At 37.9% G+C, this 17,816-nt stretch overlaps 3 protein-coding genes across 4 annotated transcripts; 2 read left to right on the top strand and 1 right to left on the bottom strand.

The window, feature by feature from the left end:
- Positions 1–3,447: 3,447 nt before the first annotated feature.
- LOC125207312 (phototropic-responsive NPH3 family protein NPY5) lies at positions 3,448–6,653 on the top strand. 2 transcript variants are annotated; one of them, XM_048106599.2, is made up of 5 exons: positions 3,448–3,682; positions 4,241–4,319; positions 4,650–4,719; positions 4,804–5,967; positions 6,046–6,653. In XM_048106599.2, exons 2-5 carry the CDS (start codon positions 4,258–4,260, stop codon positions 6,520–6,522), a joined length of 1,773 nt encoding a protein of 590 aa, XP_047962556.1. In that variant the 5' UTR covers positions 3,448–3,682; positions 4,241–4,257; the 3' UTR covers positions 6,523–6,653. The 2 variants fall into 2 exon arrangements, with proteins under 2 accessions (XP_047962556.1, XP_047962555.1); XM_048106598.2 differs by having other exon boundaries at positions 3,449–3,682; positions 4,238–4,319.
- A 4,823-nt stretch (positions 6,654–11,476) lies between these two features.
- On the top strand, positions 11,477–13,895 carry LOC125206885 (zinc finger BED domain-containing protein RICESLEEPER 2-like). The gene is made up of 2 exons (XM_089060726.1): positions 11,477–11,680; positions 12,022–13,895. The coding sequence occupies exon 2, from the start codon at positions 12,029–12,031 to the stop codon at positions 13,154–13,156; it is 1,128 nt and encodes a 375-aa protein (XP_088916852.1). The 5' UTR covers positions 11,477–11,680; positions 12,022–12,028; the 3' UTR covers positions 13,157–13,895.
- Positions 13,896–15,042: 1,147 nt separating this feature from the next.
- Positions 15,043–16,870, bottom strand: LOC125207343 (putative N-acetyltransferase HLS1). The gene is made up of 2 exons (XM_048106639.2): positions 16,451–16,870; positions 15,043–16,326 (listed from the first exon to the last, which is right to left on the bottom strand). Exons 1-2 carry the CDS (start codon positions 16,646–16,648, stop codon positions 15,286–15,288), a joined length of 1,239 nt encoding a protein of 412 aa, XP_047962596.1. The 5' UTR covers positions 16,649–16,870; the 3' UTR covers positions 15,043–15,285.
- Positions 16,871–17,816: the final 946 nt, after the last annotated feature.

Genomic DNA, 17,816 nt, shown 5'->3' with positions numbered 1-17,816 from the left:
TGTTGACATTTTAATGTCACCATATTAACATTTTTAATACACAAAATTGATGAGTTAGCAAGTTAGCAACTTAAGAAAGTTAACAATTGATCACATCCTTAGATTCCTAATCATACAGTCATACTCACAAAGCACGTATAATTAGTGACCTTCACAATCATCATCATAAATGTGGATGTTGATTTTGGAAATAAATGTTTAACTATGTAACATTGGGTAGTGTTAAAATATAAACTTATATATTGTACAAACTCAAAAACTCCCCAACACAACTTCAATATATTTTCAATACAATATCAACATAGTGTAAAATTTCAATATTTTAATGTTAACAAAGTATCAACACAACATCAATCATTGACTACTGTTGAAATTCTGTTGATATTTTTCTGTTGATATTTTTTTATGATCTGTTGACATTTTTCAATGGTCTAGATTATAGTTTTGAGTTTGTACAATATTTATAGTTTTCATTAGATAACATCCCATAAAACATTAGTATATTTTTCATTATAATTTTATTTCTAGAGTGTAGCATGTGCAATATATATTGATTGTTGTTTTGGGCTTGAGAGGTGAGTTGTATTTTGAGTAGTTTAATGGGCCAGTTCCCGAATATGTCTTCTATCATAATACTACTCCACTTTGTTTTCTGCAGAAAGCCCATTTTGGAACCCAATTGTTAGATCACTAGTCAATTACTGTGTTACACAAATTAAGAAGGGTTAATTAATTGCTAGCCAATTTTTCAAAACTTAAATGATAATGGTTAATGAAGTTTAAAAAATTCTCAATTGTCTCATTTGATCAAATATATGCTAGTTATTTTTTATTTTCAGTTCAAGTTGTCCACATCATCACATTAATACACATTTACATCACTATTCATTGACAACACCAAAATTGTACACGTATGCTCCAATTTAGTACTGTAAATACTTGTATCAAATTTGTCTCCAAATAAGTTAAGGAACGACCGGGGAATTTTTGAAACTTCGTGTTTTATCATTCACGTTTTTAGTTATAAATGTGGAGTATCATTTTCTCACCTACTCGAGCTAGAAAAGCTTCATAGCCAACTTTGAGTGACTTAGCCCAATTCTCCTCATACAACAAACTATTTAAATGACCTATTTGTGTTTATTTGTATTTGTTCAATTGTTCTTCTCATTATTCGAGGACGAACAATGTCTGAATAAACCTTCATTTTTAAGGTTTCTGTCGTAAGAGATGACGTAGTTGATAGACTGAGATGGGCTACTTTCATTTTAACTATGAATAAAAGATTCTATTGGCCCATTTAATGAATAACAAGTTTTATAATGTAAATATGCAGAAATTAGGAAAGGAATCTGTATATGTTGGTTCATTTTAGCACGTGCTGTCACGGTTGAGTTGAGAGTGCAGAGCATCTCTAGATATGCTTTATTTCAGACAATCTCAAACGACATTTTCTGCTCATCACTTCAATTAATTAAGTATTATCATCAATCACATTTAATCATTCTTGAAGATTTTGTCCACGCCAAATTTCAATTTTTTTCATATCATAGTAATTGTTATTATTATTATTATTATTATTAATTAATAATGACATTTTGCTTTGAATAAAGCTAGACAATGATTCAGACCCATAACGGATGCATATCCATAGATTACAATCTTAAACTATTAATTCAAATATTCTTAACGTAACCTAAATTAATTTTCCTGTAAATTTTTGGCTTTCTGCTCCACAAGATTAACCAATTTAAACTCATTTAAACTTCTACATATTGTGGAATTATTTCTCTAAATTAAGTATTACTAATCCGACATATACTCGTGACCGGTATAATTATATTGCAGAGACTGTAATAATTGTACAATTTATTTCGCAGGTATATATTGTGCAGATCTTCAGATTACAAATAGTAATGATTGTCAGACTTTATTTATTTATTCAAATATTTTTAGTGCATCAATGATAATCAAAATACTTAGGTGAACTAAAATGTTCACTACACCATGGACCAATTTTTATCTCAATAGAAAATTTTCGCAAACCACCTTATAAAATTATCAATTGAATCAGAGATAATATTTTTTAAAATCACAAAAAAAAGTGTTTGGGTTGTCTTTTAATTGGACACCCAATTTGTAACTCCAAAGTAAGTGATGAGTATACCACGTGCCCTCCATTGCTGACTCTTTCATATTTTGTTGAGTTTTTCTATTTTTTATTTGAGTAAAAATTAAAACTGGTCCTTAATATACTATTTTAGGTGAATAAAATGTTTACTACAACCATGGACCAACTTTCATCCCAATATAAATTTTTCGCAAACCACCTTATAAAATTATCAATTGAATCAAAGATAATATCTTTAAGTGTTGGGGTTGTGTTTTAACTGGACATCCAACTTGTAACTCCAAAGTAAGTGATGAGTATACAACGTGCCCTCCATTGATGACTCTTTCATGGAGTAGTATTTTGTTGAGAAATCTGACCACCAATTTATTTATTTATTTATTTTTGTAATTATTTTGTTGAGAAATCTGACCACCAATTTATTTATTTATTTATTTTTGTAATCAAATAAATTACTCTCTTCGTTCGCAATTAAAAGTCTTATTTCATGATGGCACGAGTTTTAAGAAATATTAAAAAAAATGAGTGGAAAAAAGTTAGTGAAATAAGGGTTTCACTTGTATATATTACTCCATCCGTTTTTCAAAAATAACAACTATTTTCATTATGAACCGTTCCTTAAAAATATAAACTTTAGAATCTTTCTATTTTAGCATATAAACCCCATAATCAACTAAGTCTACTTTCACTACTTTTTCTCTTTCTTTCTCTTATTTTACTCATTTTTTTTTATCTCTCTTACTTTACCAATTATTCTCACTTACTTTATCAATTGCATTAAAATCCGTACCGTTTCAAATGTTTCTATTTTTTGAAAATCAAGGGAGTAGTTTTAAATGAAATGTGAATGAAATAAATTAGTGGAAGGTGAGATCCTACTATCATTTATGCTTAAGTGAACCAGAACTCTTATTCGCGGAATGAACTAAAATAGAAAAATGAGACTATTATTCGCATAGGACTGAGGTAGTAGTATCATACTTATTTCTCTTTCACGTAAATAACATGGATGAAGTTGGATGCCATTATTATCGAAGTACGTGATATAAAAGAAGGCAAGTCGTTTTCCATTCCAAAACAAAATATACTAAAAACATTTGACTAAACTCCAAAACAGAGATAAAGTAAAAAATGTAGCAATGTGATGAATGGGGTGCAACCACAGTGTCAGTTTGGCGTGCCTACTTTTTTCATTTCTTTATTCATTGAATTAAAAAGTTAAAATCTTTATTACTGATTCAAAGGGAAGTGATAAATAAATTTGATATTTTTGCATAAATATGTGGGGAAAAAGGGAAATAAATTTGGGAAGGGGAGAAAGAGGTGGGGGCGGTGGTGCTGATTCTCAAGGGATAGATGAGTGTGGGAACATTCTGAGCTTGGCTTTTTGTGAGAACATTATGTTACCATGGTGGCTGGCAAAGATTAGCAACTACTCATCTTTTTTCATTTCTTCACTTGTTTTCAAGCTCTTTCCCTTTTCTTGTTTTTCTTCCTCAAAACTCTTGGGATTTTGGTAGCCACTTTGAGCATTCAACCTTTCTTGATTAGGTGAGTATTGCTCATGTGTTAAAGCTTCTTTCTTTATGTTGAAATGATTCTTGTTTTGTTGGTTTGGGTTGAACTTTGTTGTGCTATTTTGTGATGTGACAATGGTAAAAATGTGATCTTGATTTTTACTACTATCACTAGTTGAGTATAATAGTGCTCATTTGTTTTGGGAAATTGTAGTTTTGTGTAGCAATGGGAACACAATTTGTTGGTTGGAGTGATTTAGGTGGATATGTTCCCAGTACCCTCCAAATCTAGTTGATGCTTTTTGTCTACCAAGATTTCTGCTGGCTTTGACTGATGCTTCAAAACTTGATTGGTTGTTACAAAATCTTTATTTGGGGAATGTGGATATTTGGGGGTTTTGACTTTTTTTTTATTGAAGTTGGTAGTAGTAAATTTATAAGTTTGAGGTATTGAGTGAGAGCAGCAATTAGGCATCCTCTGTTTTTAGGGCTGGACTTGGGAGAACTTTATCTTCTTCCACAACCTGCTCTTGCTACTTCCATTTGATTTCTCAAGTGATAAGTTGTTTTGGTTTAAACAAATCTGCAGCAGATATATACATCAAGAAAATGAAGTTTATGAAGCTGGGCTCCAAACCTGATCAGTTTCAGAATGATGGGGACAATATCAGGTTAACCATTCACTTTTTTTTATCTGTTTTAGTTCTAGTTTGATTAGCATATGCTGTTTATGTTGTATAGCTTATATTTCAACAAATGACAACCTAATCATGGAAATCTTGAGTTTTTAGTGTGGATTTTGTGTACTAAATCTACTGATTGAATAGGTAAAATGGATATCCTATTTGTCCCACTTTATCTTCTCCTCTCTACTTAAATGCTATCAATATTTTGTAACACAAAAACCATCATCATTAGAAGATGAGATGATAAGTTTGCTGTTTTTCTTTATAAATATATTAAGTTACTAAAAATGGGACTGCTCCAAAACTTTCTTTCAGATATGTAGCAACAGAGTTGGCCACTGATTTGATCATTAATGTTGGTGATGTCAAGTTTTATCTCCACAAGGTATATTCATTTTCTTGCTTAACATATTGCTAATACAGTTTGATGTAACAAACCATCAATATTTATGCTTGTTTCTTGTTGCAGTTTCCTCTTCTCTCCAAGAGCTCTCACCTTCAGAAGCTCGTTGGCAACGCGAACGAAGAAAACGATGAGATTCGCATAGACGACATCCCGGGAGGACCTACTGCACTTGAAATATGTGCCAAGTTCTGCTATGGCATGGTCGCCACGCTCAACGCTTACAACGTTGTTGCAGCACGCTGTGCAGCAGAGTATCTTGAAATGCACGAGGCTGTCGAGAAAGGAAATCTCATATACAAGATCGACGTCTTCCTCAGCTCCAGCATCTTCCGAAGCTGGAAAGATTCCATCATTGTTCTCCAGACTACACGGTCTCATCTCCCCTGGTCCGAGGAGCTGAAGATCGTCAGCCACTGCCTCGATTCCATAGCTTCCAAAGCTTCCATCGATCCCTCCAGAGTGGATTGGTCGTACACATATAACAGGAAGAAGCTCATGTCCGGGAACGAACAGGATCCTCTGTGGAACGGTGTGAGGCAGCAGCAAACCGTTCCTAAAGACTGGTGGGTTGAGGAGCTTTGTGAGCTTCATATTGATCTGTACAAACGCGTGATTTCAACGATACGTGCTAAAGGGAGAGTTTCTGCTGATGTGATCGGGGAATCGTTGCAAGCTTATGTCTCAAGAAGGCTCCCTGGCTTCAGCAAAGGCACTATACGAGGCGGAGACACACTCAAGTACCGATACTTGGTTGAAACTATCACGGAGTTGCTGCCAACGGAGATAAACTCTGCACCGTGTAGTTTCCTGCTTAAGTTACTTCAAGCTTCGTTCGTGTTGGGGTGTGGAGAGCTGGGGAGACGGGAGCTGATGCAGAAAATCGCCCTGCAGCTCGGGGAAGCAACAGTGGCTGATTTTCTGATCCGTTCGCCTAATGGTGAGATGGCCTTATATAACATAGACATAGTGTATGACTTGGTTGAACAGTTTGTGATGCAAGAACACAGCGACTGCTCTCTCGATCCCAAGTTTAACGACATGTACAACGGATTCCCTTCCGATGCTGCCAAGGAAAATGTTGCTACGTTGGTGGATAGTTATCTGGCTGAAGCTGCACGAGATGCCTCGTTGCCTCTGTCCAGATTTCTCGACCTAGCAGTGATGGTCTCGAGCTTTCCAAGACAGACGCACGACAGAATCTACCGCGCCATTGACATGTTTCTCAAGGTACACGACTACTTCAAGAATTTTGCCTCTTCTATTCGTTCCGTTGTTGCTAAAACGAGCTGTACTCGATTGTTGCAGGAGCACCCGGAGATTAGTAAGAGCGACAAGAAGAAGATGTGCCGGTTAATGGATTGCAGGAAGCTCTCGGGCGAGGCGTGTGCGCATGTTGTGCAAAACGAGAGGCTCCCGTTGCGGGTTGTTATGCAGGTTCTCTTCTTCGAGCATAGCCGGGCAGCTGGAGGAGGCGGTGATCACACAATGTCTATCAAGGCCTTGCTTCCCGGGGGTTCGTATGGGAGCTCGAGGTCTGGCACGACCAACACGGACGACGACTGGGAGGGCGAGCAGACGTCCGAGGAGATCAAGTCGTTGAAGGCGGAGCTGGCTTCGCTGAGGCTGAAAAACGGAGGAGGCGGAGCAGAGAAGGGCGGGGCCAGAGGAGCGAAGATGGTGTCGAAGATGTGGTCGAACGAGAACAGCGGCTCGGACACGTCGGGGAGCTTGGAGGAGAGTAGATCGACACCTTCAAGGAGTAGTAGGAGACGCCCTTTGTAATAGAATTGCTATCAAACTTTGGATGTATTGTGTTTTGAGTTTTGGCTTTGGTTAATGATGTTGTTACATATGTAGAGATAGAGGTGAACTTTGTCCTAATTCTCTCTACAAAAAATTACACTTGAAAATAATGAATGACTTATTTTGGGAGTATAATGCTTCTATTGTGATTACTTGTGTGGTTAAATTAAGGCAACTATTGTCAAGGTCAAATGTACTCCTTGATTTATTGAGTTTGTTACTATAATTCAATCATTATTTGAAAATAAATACTACTTCCGCCCAAAAAAAAATAAAATTCACGTTTTCCCAATTTAGGTCATCTACTAAATATAGTCTTCATATATTTATAAGATGAGTCATTTCTCACAAATAACACTTTAATTATTTTTTTCTCTATCTCCTTTACTTATATTTTGCATTTAAATTTATGTAGTCTATAATCGAAAATTACTTTTTATAAACGGATATAGACATATACTCCCTCCGTCCCGCTTAAGATGACACGTTTTTCTTTTTAGTTTGTCCCAACTAAGATGACACATTTCTTTATTTGGTAACTTTCTCTCTCCAATTAATACACTCAACCACTTTTTCTCTCTCTTATTAAAATATCCATATTTCTTTATCTCTCTATTTTAATACCTACACCCACCTTCTCTCTCTCCCATTAAACACTTTAACCAATAACTCCTAAAATCCCGTGCCGATTAAGCAATGTGTCATCTTAGCCGGGACGGAGGGAGTAGTATTTAAGGGGTGTGATCAATTGCTAACTTTCTTAAGTTGCTAACTCATCAATGCAGTGTATTAAAAATGTCAATACGGTGACATCAAAATGTCAACACATAATTTTGTTGAACTTCAATATAATGTGTTGACATTTTGATGTCACCGTATTGACATTTTTAATACACTGTATTAATTAGTTAGCAACTTAAACAGTTAACAATATAACGCCCTAGTACTCCAAAAATAAAAAGAAATTGATGCATAAATTAATGATGTTTAGTCATTTCGGCCGCATAAAATAGTCTTCGTCAGTTCTAGTAAATTTTTTCTATATTATGAGGTGAATTTTATTCTAGTGTCAATATTTCTAGCATTTCGCATTAAAATCGTTTTATAATAAAGTATCCCTTTTTATTAGGCGAAAAGTGTATAAATTGCATGGGCGGGAAGCAGACAGTTGCAGACAACAATTTGTAGCAGAAGACTTAGCCGCAAATGTGAAGAATACGAATCGCCGGGTACCCACTGTCCCGCAATCAGTCGGAAATATCCCGACACCCGAACTACCCGATTTTGCACAAACCCTAACACTATAAATACCCCGCGCTGTCAACCATTTTCCACCACTGCCCTAAAACTTCCATCATCATTCTCACCGCCTTCACGGTATCGCACTCTCCTCCGTTTCTCCTTTCCCTATTTCGCAGTCTCTATTTGTGTACTTTCAATACTCGATTTTAATTAGCCTCTTGTTACTACTCTATGCTCCAATAATCTAATTCATAGTTATTGTAAGATTCAGTGGAGTTGTTTGTGCAGTTTCAAGTTACAGTTTTTGTTCAATTTTGAGATTTCTTAGCAAGTTTTGATAAGTATTCTTAGTTATACTATGATTAATTGAAACAAGTTTAACATTCTCCATCATCTAACCTTGTCACTGCTCTGTTAATTTTTGCTCTATTTACTGCAAGGGTTTTGGTTTTTTTGGGTCAAAATTAGGTTACAGTTTTTGTTCAAATTGCCTAGTTATTGCAAGATTCAAGTGAGTTGTTACTTGTTAGTGTAGTAGTATCAAGCCATAGTTTTTGTTCAGTGTTGAGATTCCTTTGCAAGCTTTGACAAGTGTTCTCAAATATGATATGATTAATTGAAACAAGTACTTACATAGTTACATTCTTCATCATCTAACCTTGTCATTGATCATGGTTAATATTTGCTCTCTATACTGCAAGAATTTTGGTGTTTATGGTCTACATTGTCTAGTAATATAGTACTACTACATATTAGCAACCTTTGATAATCTTGTGTATTTTGTCTTGATTGATATTTAGTTTCCTTCTTATGTTTTTTGGATTGCATGTGAATTGCCTAGTTGGTTGGTGATTGGAATGTTTACCATTTTTACATTTCTTGAATATTCTGATTGTAGAGTTCCATGGAGAATTGTGAATGTCATTCCGATTCAAGCATCAATCAAGATTCTGATGTTGAGTCATCAGAAGAAGATAATGAGATGTCTATAGATATCGAGGAGATGTTTCAAGATGATGAGGTGCAAAAAGCTACTAGGATGGCATTAGCTAAGATGATTATCCATGAAGAGCTTCCATTTAGTTTCGTAGAGGAAGAAGGATTCAACCGGTTGATGAGAGCAGCTAATCCATTTTTCAAGATCCCAACTAGACGCGAATTAAGAGAAGATTGCGCGAAGTTGTTTTTGGAGCAGAAGAAGCAGATGAAGGAGTTTTTCAGCTCAAGAGGCGTGGGAAGGGTGTCAATTACCACGGAATGTTGGACTGCAGTGGACGACACAAATTTCATTTGTGTTACAGCGCATTGCATCGACAAAAATTGGAAATTGCATAGGAAAATAATCAGTTTTTCTAAGATTTGCTCTGTTAGTGGAGAGGATATTGCTACGGCAGTTACTGCTGCGATGGAGGAATGGGGGTTACAGAAGGTTCTTTGCTGCACCATGAACAATGCATTGGAAAATGATGTAGCGATAAGGCATATGAAGTCGGTCTTTGATGAGAGGAATATGGTTATTGCTGATGGAAAATATCTTCACGTGCGATGCATTGCACATCTAGTCAGCTCGGTTGTGAGTGAGGGATTAGCGGAGATAGATGTGTCTGTGAGACGAGTGAGAGAAGCTGTGAAATGGATAACGACTTCAACGACTAGATCTGGATTGTTCAAAGATCTTGCAAAGTTGTACAAGGTTGATACCTCGAAGGATTTGTGTTTGGATGTGCCGACTGAGTGGAACTCGACCTACTTAATGCTAGAGGTAGCATTACAATACGAGCGGGTCATGGAAGGATTTAAGTTGTTGAGCCCCAAGTTTGTCCGTGATTTGAATGAGGTGCAAGACGATGATCTTGCTGTTGGGGTACCTGAAGCTCAAGATTGGCTTGCAATTAAGAGGATGTGTGGTTACCTCCGAAAGTTCCATCGGTTGATCCTTCGCGTCTCTGACAATAAATCTGTCACGGTGCATTCTTTTTTTAAGAAAATGTGCAGTATCTTCAGCATGATTATTCGGTTGGAGAGTGACGAAGATGATGCTGTAAAAAAATTGGCAACGAAGATGAAGACGGGGCTTGGAAAGTATTGGTCCGAGGAAACAGAGTTGAACCCGAAAATGAACAAGATACTCTACATTGCTGCACTGTTAGATCCTACAAAGAAGATGGAACATGTGCACTTATGTCTGAAGACGGTGTATGGTGATAATCGGGCAAATGAGTTGGTGGAAGAGTTGAACAAGTCGACCAATGACTTATTTGACTTGTACAAGAAAGAGATGACTCCAATTTCGGATCAAACATCAACACCACCATCAGCAATACCGGGTTCGTGTAGCCATATAGAGGTTTCTGATGACGATGACTCTGAGATCACTCGATACTTCAAAGGTGAGCAACACAAGATGAAATGCAGCGAGCTAAATCGATTTGATATTCTTAAGTGGTGGTCGAAAAACAGATCGTGCTATCCTGTTTTATCTGCGATGGCAAGAGATATCATGGCTATACCCGTATCAAGTGTTCCTTCCGAGGCTGCATTTAACACGGAGGGTCGTGTTTTATCTGAATTTAGAAGCTCTTTGATTCCGCAGATGATAGAAGCCTTGATATGTGCGGAAGATTGGTTGAAATTTGGTTCAGGCAATGACTTTCCTGAAGAAGAAGAAAATCTGCCAGAAAGATTCCGGAAGAAGATGAAGATGGTAAAAAATTGATTTAAATTTGTTAATGATAAGTCAGTCCTCTCATGAGCATGAGTGTTAAATCTTGACTTTGATTGGCATGTTGAACTGAGTTTCATTTTGTTACAATTTCAACTCTTAAAAAAAAAAAAAAAAATTCAACTCTTATATTAGTAGCTTTTCAAATTTCTCAATGTCAATTACGTTTTATGTTTATGAGATATGATGTCTACTACTGTTTATGTTTATGAGATAGGATGTGCATTACTTTTTATGTTTAAGAGATTTCATACAATTATACAACTCTAAAAGTTGATTATACTTATGTTCATGAGATTCGACCACTCACACATAGTACCTATATATATGTTGCCAGAAAAAGACTAAAGTCTAATTTTATTACCTTACATTTGTCTTAAAATTCTTTTTGTTCCCGTACATTTAGTTTGTGATCTTTTGGTCTCTAAAATATTGTTTTGATATATTTTGATCCCAAACTAGGTCACAAACTTAATGTATGAGACCCGAAAAGAATTTTATTGAAAACGTAAGAGACCAAAATTAGACTTTAGTCCTAGATTATAATTAAGTTATTAAATTGATCAAACATTTTGATTGTTAATTTTAACAGAAAATGGTTATTTTGAATCAAAATAATATATTTGAGATCAAAAGGTATAAAAGCAATATGTTAGAAACCAAAAGATTACAAACTTAATGTATAAGATTAAAAAGAATTTTAAGGCGAATGCAAGGGACCAAAAGTGGACTATAGTCCCAAAAAAAATTACTCTACTCTTTAATTCAGATATCCATGTCCTATTTTTCTGTAGTTTTGGGCCTTCAGTTGGGCATATATCAGCTTTTCCAACAGTGGAACTAGTCCACTAATAAAATAATAGTATAATACAGGGTCAATGGTAAAAAATTTATAATGGCACAATATAAGAGAATTAATAATGCAGTTGCACCACAAAATTGAGACAACACGTTGAATAAAATCAAGTTCACTATCATAGCTATCAACGGAACTAAGGTTCCAGTTTCGATACGATATACCGATAACCGATTTAGCAACCCTGAAATTTTAATATCGATACGACGATACCCATTCCCTAACCCTTCATATACCCTGCGCCGTCAATCACTCCCATTACTAATACCTCCCTCGCCTCCTCATCACTCTCGCCGTCTTTGTTTCTGTCTGCAACGGTATCTCTTTTCTCCTTTCCCCATTTCGCACTCTCTGTGTATATTTTCAATACTCCATTTAATTAGCGTCTGGTTTTAAGTTCAAGTTTTTTATTCAATTCCTTTGCAAGTTTCGACAAGTGTTTTTGATTATAATATGTTTCATTAACACAAGTTTAACATTCTTCATCATCTGACCTTGTCACTGCTCTGTTATTTTTTTTCTTTTTTTTTTTTTGTGTCAAAATTGTCTAGTAGTAGTACTCATATTATCCACCTTTGTATTTTGCCTTGACCTACTCAAATTCATGGATCGCATCTCAATTTCCTAGTTGATTTCATTGGAATGTTTACCATTGTAGTGTTTCCATGGAGGATTCTGAATCTCTTTCCCAAGGTAGCAACGACTATGATTCAGATGTTGAGATGTCAGAAGAAGAATGTCTGAAGTATGCACAACAAGTGAAGGAGAGGTTTGAAGATGATGAGGTACAAAAATCTTGTAGAATGGCTTTAGCTAGGATGATTATCCTCGAAGAGCTTCCATTCAACTCCATACACAAACAAGGGTTCCAGATGTTGATGGGAGGAATTAATCCATATTTCAAGATCCCCACTATACGAGAGCTAGGATCCGACTGCGTGAAGGTGTTCCTGCTGCAGAAGGAGGAGATGAGGAAGTTTTTCGGTTCACGAGGCATGGGAAGAGTGTCAATCACCGCGGAATGCTGGACTTCAACGGAAGGCTTGGATTTCATCTCTGTCACAGCACATTGCATCGACAAGGAATGGAAACTGCATAGGAAAATAATCAGTTTTTCGCAGCTGCAATCTCACAGTGGAGAGGATGTTGCTGCGGTTGTTACTGCCGCGGTGAAGGAGTGGGGGCTGCAGAGGGTTCTCTGCTGCACCATGAAATCGGAAAATGATGTAGCGATAAGGCACATGAAGTCGGTGTTTGATGAGAGGAATATGGTTATTGGTGATGGAAAATATCTTCACGTGCGATGTGTTGCAAACATAATCAATTCGGTTGTGAGTGAGGGATTAGCGGAGATAGACATGTCTGTGAGACGAGTCAGAGAAGCCGTGAAATGGATAACAGCTTATAGAAGTAGATCTGATCAATTCAAAGATCTTGCAAAACTATATGGTGTTGATACTGAGAGAGATTTGCGTGTGGATATCCCGACTAAGTGGAGCTCTACTTACTTAATGCTAGAGGCAGCATTGCCATACGAGCCGGTCATGGAAGGATACCAGATTCTGAATCCCGAGTTTGTCATTAATTTGAATGAGACGCAAGGCGATGATCTTACTACTATCGGGTTTCCTGGAGTTGAAGATTGGCTCGCGATTAAGAGGATGCGTGTTTACCTCCGAAGGTTCCACCAGTTTATCCGCCTCGTCTCTGATGCTAAAAATGTCACAGTAAAATATTTTTTTTCAGGAAATGTGCACTATCTTCGGTATGATTCAGCAGTTGGAGAGGGATGAAGACGATGCCAAGAGAATTTTGGCAACGAAGATGAAGACGAGGCTTGGGAAGTATTGGTCTGAGGAAACAGAGTTGAACCCAAAAATGAACAAGATACTCTACATCGCTGCGTTGTTGGATCCTATGCTGAAGATGAAACATGTGCAGTTATGTCTGAAGATAGTGTATGGTGATAATCGGGCAAATGAGTTGATGGAGGAGTTGACCAAGTCAATGAATGACTTGTTTGACTTGTTTGACTTGTACCAGAAAGAGATGGCTCCGATTTTGGGTCAAACACCGGCAACACCAATGTCCGATATACATGTTCCTGATGACTATGGCTCCAATGGGTCAGAGATCACTCGATACTTTGCGGAAGAGCGATACGAGATGAAAGCTAGTGAGGTTGATTTTGATATTCTTCAGTGATGGTCGAGTTATGGTTCGCGCTTTCCTGTTTTATCTGCGATGGCAAGAGATATCATGGCTATACCCGTATGTAGTGTTGCTTCTAAGGCTGTGTTTAACACGGAGAGTCGTGTTCTATCTGAATTTAGAAGCTCTTTGCCTCCGAGGTATATCGAAGCTTTGATTTATGCTAAAGATTGGTTGTCTAGTTCCAGTGACTATGAAGATGGTGAGTAGTTGATTTTAATCTGTTATTATCAAGCCAGTGTTATAGCTTGACTTTTATTGGCACGTTGAACTCAATTTCATTCTGTTTTAGTTCAAAATTTTATCTAAGTAGCTTTTCAAATTTCTGAATGTCAATTACTGTTTATGTTTATGAGATTTGATGTCATTTACTGTTTTTTTGAGATTTGATTATGGTAGTACACCTATGACTATGTTCTTGATAGTTTTGGGCCTCAAATATGGGCTAGGCAGACCTCAGTGATTCACTTACAAGTACTCCCCATGTCCCGCTTTAGCAGTCCCATTGACTTTTCTGCCCTCTTTTTGTAAAAATGATAAAATATAGTTAAAGATGAGAAATGGTAAATTAAGAGAGAGAATAATATAGAGAATAGTGTTATCTAAATTATTGTCTCTTTTATTTTACCATTTCTCCACTTTAACTATTTTTTTTTATCATTTTTACAAAAAGAGGACAGAAAAGTTAATGGGACTGCTAAACCGGGACGGAGAGAGTATTTAGAAGCTTCTAAGATTTCATGATTATTTGACCAACAAATATTGAAGCATTTTGTGTGTGTTATATCAGTTTGTAAATTGATTTACATGACTAATGATGTTTGCATTTCGCCTTCCCATCATCATATTACCATTGAATTTAACTCGTGTAAACATATACATTCCCTGCTCGAATTCATTCATTTGGAGATATTCAAGCAATAGACTTCTTGTATTACTACATAAGATTGAAGATTGCTCCAATTCAAACAAAATAAATAAACTATTTAATTAAACGAAAAAGATTGAGCTAGTTTTTTGATTTGGGGCTTCTAATTTTTTCAGCCCAGTCAACTCCACAAATTTTATCGAATACATTTCGACAACTTAAAAGACTATAAAAAGCCAAATCTACTTACATGAGTGTACTTGTAGTATGTGATGATGTCACATCATATGACATGAAATCATCCAAAAAAATTTATATAGAATAAGTATGTATGTGAAGTGAAATTACGATTTAATGAAAGTTTTAAAAATTTTATTAGTCATGTGAAAACTTCTGCGAATTATTCAATGCCCCTTGAATAGCTATTGAAAGAAACTACAAATTGAACCATTACATGACATATTTGTCACTAGCGACTACCCAAAAACAACATGTCACTAACAAAGACATCTTTCAAGCGATACATAAATATTGCCCAAATTTATCTCCACGATACGTCGCACTTTCGAATATATTACGAAAAGATTGCCACACCACAACAAAATCCCACCTCACTAAATTACTAATAAATCAAGAACTACATTCATTTACAGAAAAAGATTGGGATATTCCCTTTTACAACAACAGCAACTAGACAAGAAAAAGTTTGATTCATATCCCCTATCCCATTTCCTCCACCACTACCACTAATCATCCACCACAACACTGATAATCATCAAAATTAACATATCCTTACTATTATTGTCTAATTAGATGTATCCAAACTAAAAAGGTCAGGTCAGGTCAGAACTCCCTCGGATCGACAAAAATGGAAGTGCCAGGTGGCGACTTTGTCCAGTCACCGACAGAGCCGTCACTGTAGTCCTCCCCTAACCGCTTAATGCACCACAAATCCTCGGCGCACGATAAGCTTTCCCAGTGCGGTATTCCTAACCTGAGCGGCTCGCTATCCGCCACCTCCGTCGCCACCACTCCGCACCCGCCATCTTTAGCTAGATTGTGGGCCCACCCGCATAGGGCCCGCATCATTTTAACGGCATCCGGCCCATCCCCTCCTAGCCCGTACAGAAAATAAAACCCGAACGGGCTGAAAACCTGCGGCACTGACGGCAGCCCGAGCCACGGGAAGGCCCGGTCAATGGCCCGCGTGGTTTTGAACAGGGCCCGCTTCACGCGCGACGCGCCGCGGACCTCGAGCTTGTAGACGTCCTTGCAATTCCACGCGCTCATCACCGCCCATGATTCCGGCGGGTGGGAGAGGAATTCAGCGGCGGAGGTGAAGGCTCCGGCGGCGGCGGGGACGGCGAGGAAGGTGCCGAGGTTGAGCTTGTTGTTGAGGACGGCGTCGATGTCGCGGGGGAAGAATTCGGTGGAGGAGAAGCGGCGGCGGTAGAGGGTTTCGGCGTCGGCGGGGGAGAGTTTTATAACGGCGAGGCGGGGGTCGGGGCGGAGGCGGTGGGCGAAGACGGGGTGGACGAGGATGGAAGGGGTGCGGAATTTGGAGTAGCCGCATTTGGCGGTGAAGAGGGCGACGGATGCATGGTTGTCGTTCTCCGTGGCCATGTAGGAATACTCGGCGCCGTTCTCGCCGAACCACGCCTCGATCCGCCGCACCAGCTTCAGCCCGATCCCCATCCGGCGGTGGGACGGGGAGACGCGGAGGCCCAGCACGTACGCGAGCTTCGCGTAGATGGGGATGGATTTGTTGGCTAACCTCGACAGCTTGGTGCCGCACGTGACCGTCTTGATGCAGCCGCGTATCGCGCCCACGATCTCGCGGCGCTCCTTGTCCTGCCCGCCGCCCACCACCACCAGCTCCGCCACCTGGTAATTAGGTATAAGTTATTTCTTTTTTAATCAGATAAATGAACATAAATTTAAAGACCGCGTAAAAACAGTTTGGTGTCAGTCAGTCCGACATTAACCACTCTGCCACTAGGATACGTACAAGCATGAGATAAGCGGGGGAGTTGCGGACGCGGCAGATGGGGTCGCCTAAGAGGTGGGTGTAGAGGGAGAGCTTGCCGCTGGGGCCCACCTCGCAGCGATTCTCCATTTGCTCGACGGCGGCGGAGTCTTTCTTCTCGTCGTATTCTCGGACGACCACGACCGCCACGACTTCTCCATCGGGTGCTGCCGCCACCATTTTTTGTGTTTGTGTGTATGATTGGGAATAATGAATGAGGATTTATAGAGGCGTTGTTGGGAAAGGTTGGTTAAATCGAGGGTGGGATAACGTGTGGGTGAAGGAGATCTTTTGAGGGAAATCTGTATGATTTTAAGGTGAAAAGGGCGGCGGAGGTGTTGTTATTGCTATACTGATCATCACTCCCTCTCTTTCTCGTGGGGAAACTGATTCATTTCGTGCGCTTTTTATACTTGAATTTCGGACTGCCCCTCGAATATACAAATTACAAATACTATATTTCAATTTGGTATCATTATCATGATTTAATGTTTTAAGAATGTGAAAGTAATTTGGAAAAAAAAATACTGGAATTTGAATTTAACTTTTGTATAACTTTAATTTTTTAATGTGATAATTTATGGTCTATTTATAATATTTTTATAATGTATGGTTTATTTATATATGAAATAGAAAAAAGTAAGCAAAATTTGAAATCCGTTAATATTTGAAAATGATAATGGGGTTAGGGGGGGTGTATGAATTTAATCACGGAAATGGAATTTGGTTAGTTGCATACATCCAATGATCCAAAAATAAAGTGAATATGGGTTTTTAATTTGGTTGGGACGATTTGGGAGAAAAATCCAAAGCCCGCTTAAATTTCTTCTTTTATTTACTCATTTAGTAGTCTCTGTCTATTCTTTTGGGCATGTCCTTTCCCCCACTCTCTAGTGAAAATAGCAATAATATCTACTAATAAATATTAATTATTGATAATGATTACAGAAAATAGTGGTAGAAACAAATGGCGGCTGTGGCTGCGCTGCGTATTTTAAGTGCGTGCGCGTGTGTATAAACTTGAGATTAGGGTTACTATCACGATTCACGACCCCATTTGAATGATTGCAACTCTACTTCATGTCAATACAATTTCCATATATACATATATCAATGATGATTTTATTATGTAACGGCCATGTCATATGATTTTCGCTATTCTTCCATTTTCAAACTATGCTTCTTCCACGTGTCCCCCCAGGCCCCACCCCAATCTCATTCACACATTTTCTACTTTTTTTTATTTAGTGGTTAAAGTAACTTTATAATGATGGCAAACTTAATTAATTTGATGGACTATAATTATGAGGCAAATTTGAGATTTGATATAATGGCAAACTTAGATTAT

The sequence above is a fragment of the Salvia hispanica genome, chromosome 6 (assembly GCF_029641045.1).
Source record: "Salvia hispanica isolate PSC_SH4W2 chromosome 6, Shi_PSC_v1, whole genome shotgun sequence".
Classification (NCBI taxonomy): domain Eukaryota; kingdom Viridiplantae; phylum Streptophyta; class Magnoliopsida; order Lamiales; family Lamiaceae; genus Salvia; species Salvia hispanica.
The sequence above is the reverse complement of the archived record's forward strand: the minus strand, read 5'-3'. Positions and strand labels throughout refer to the sequence as shown.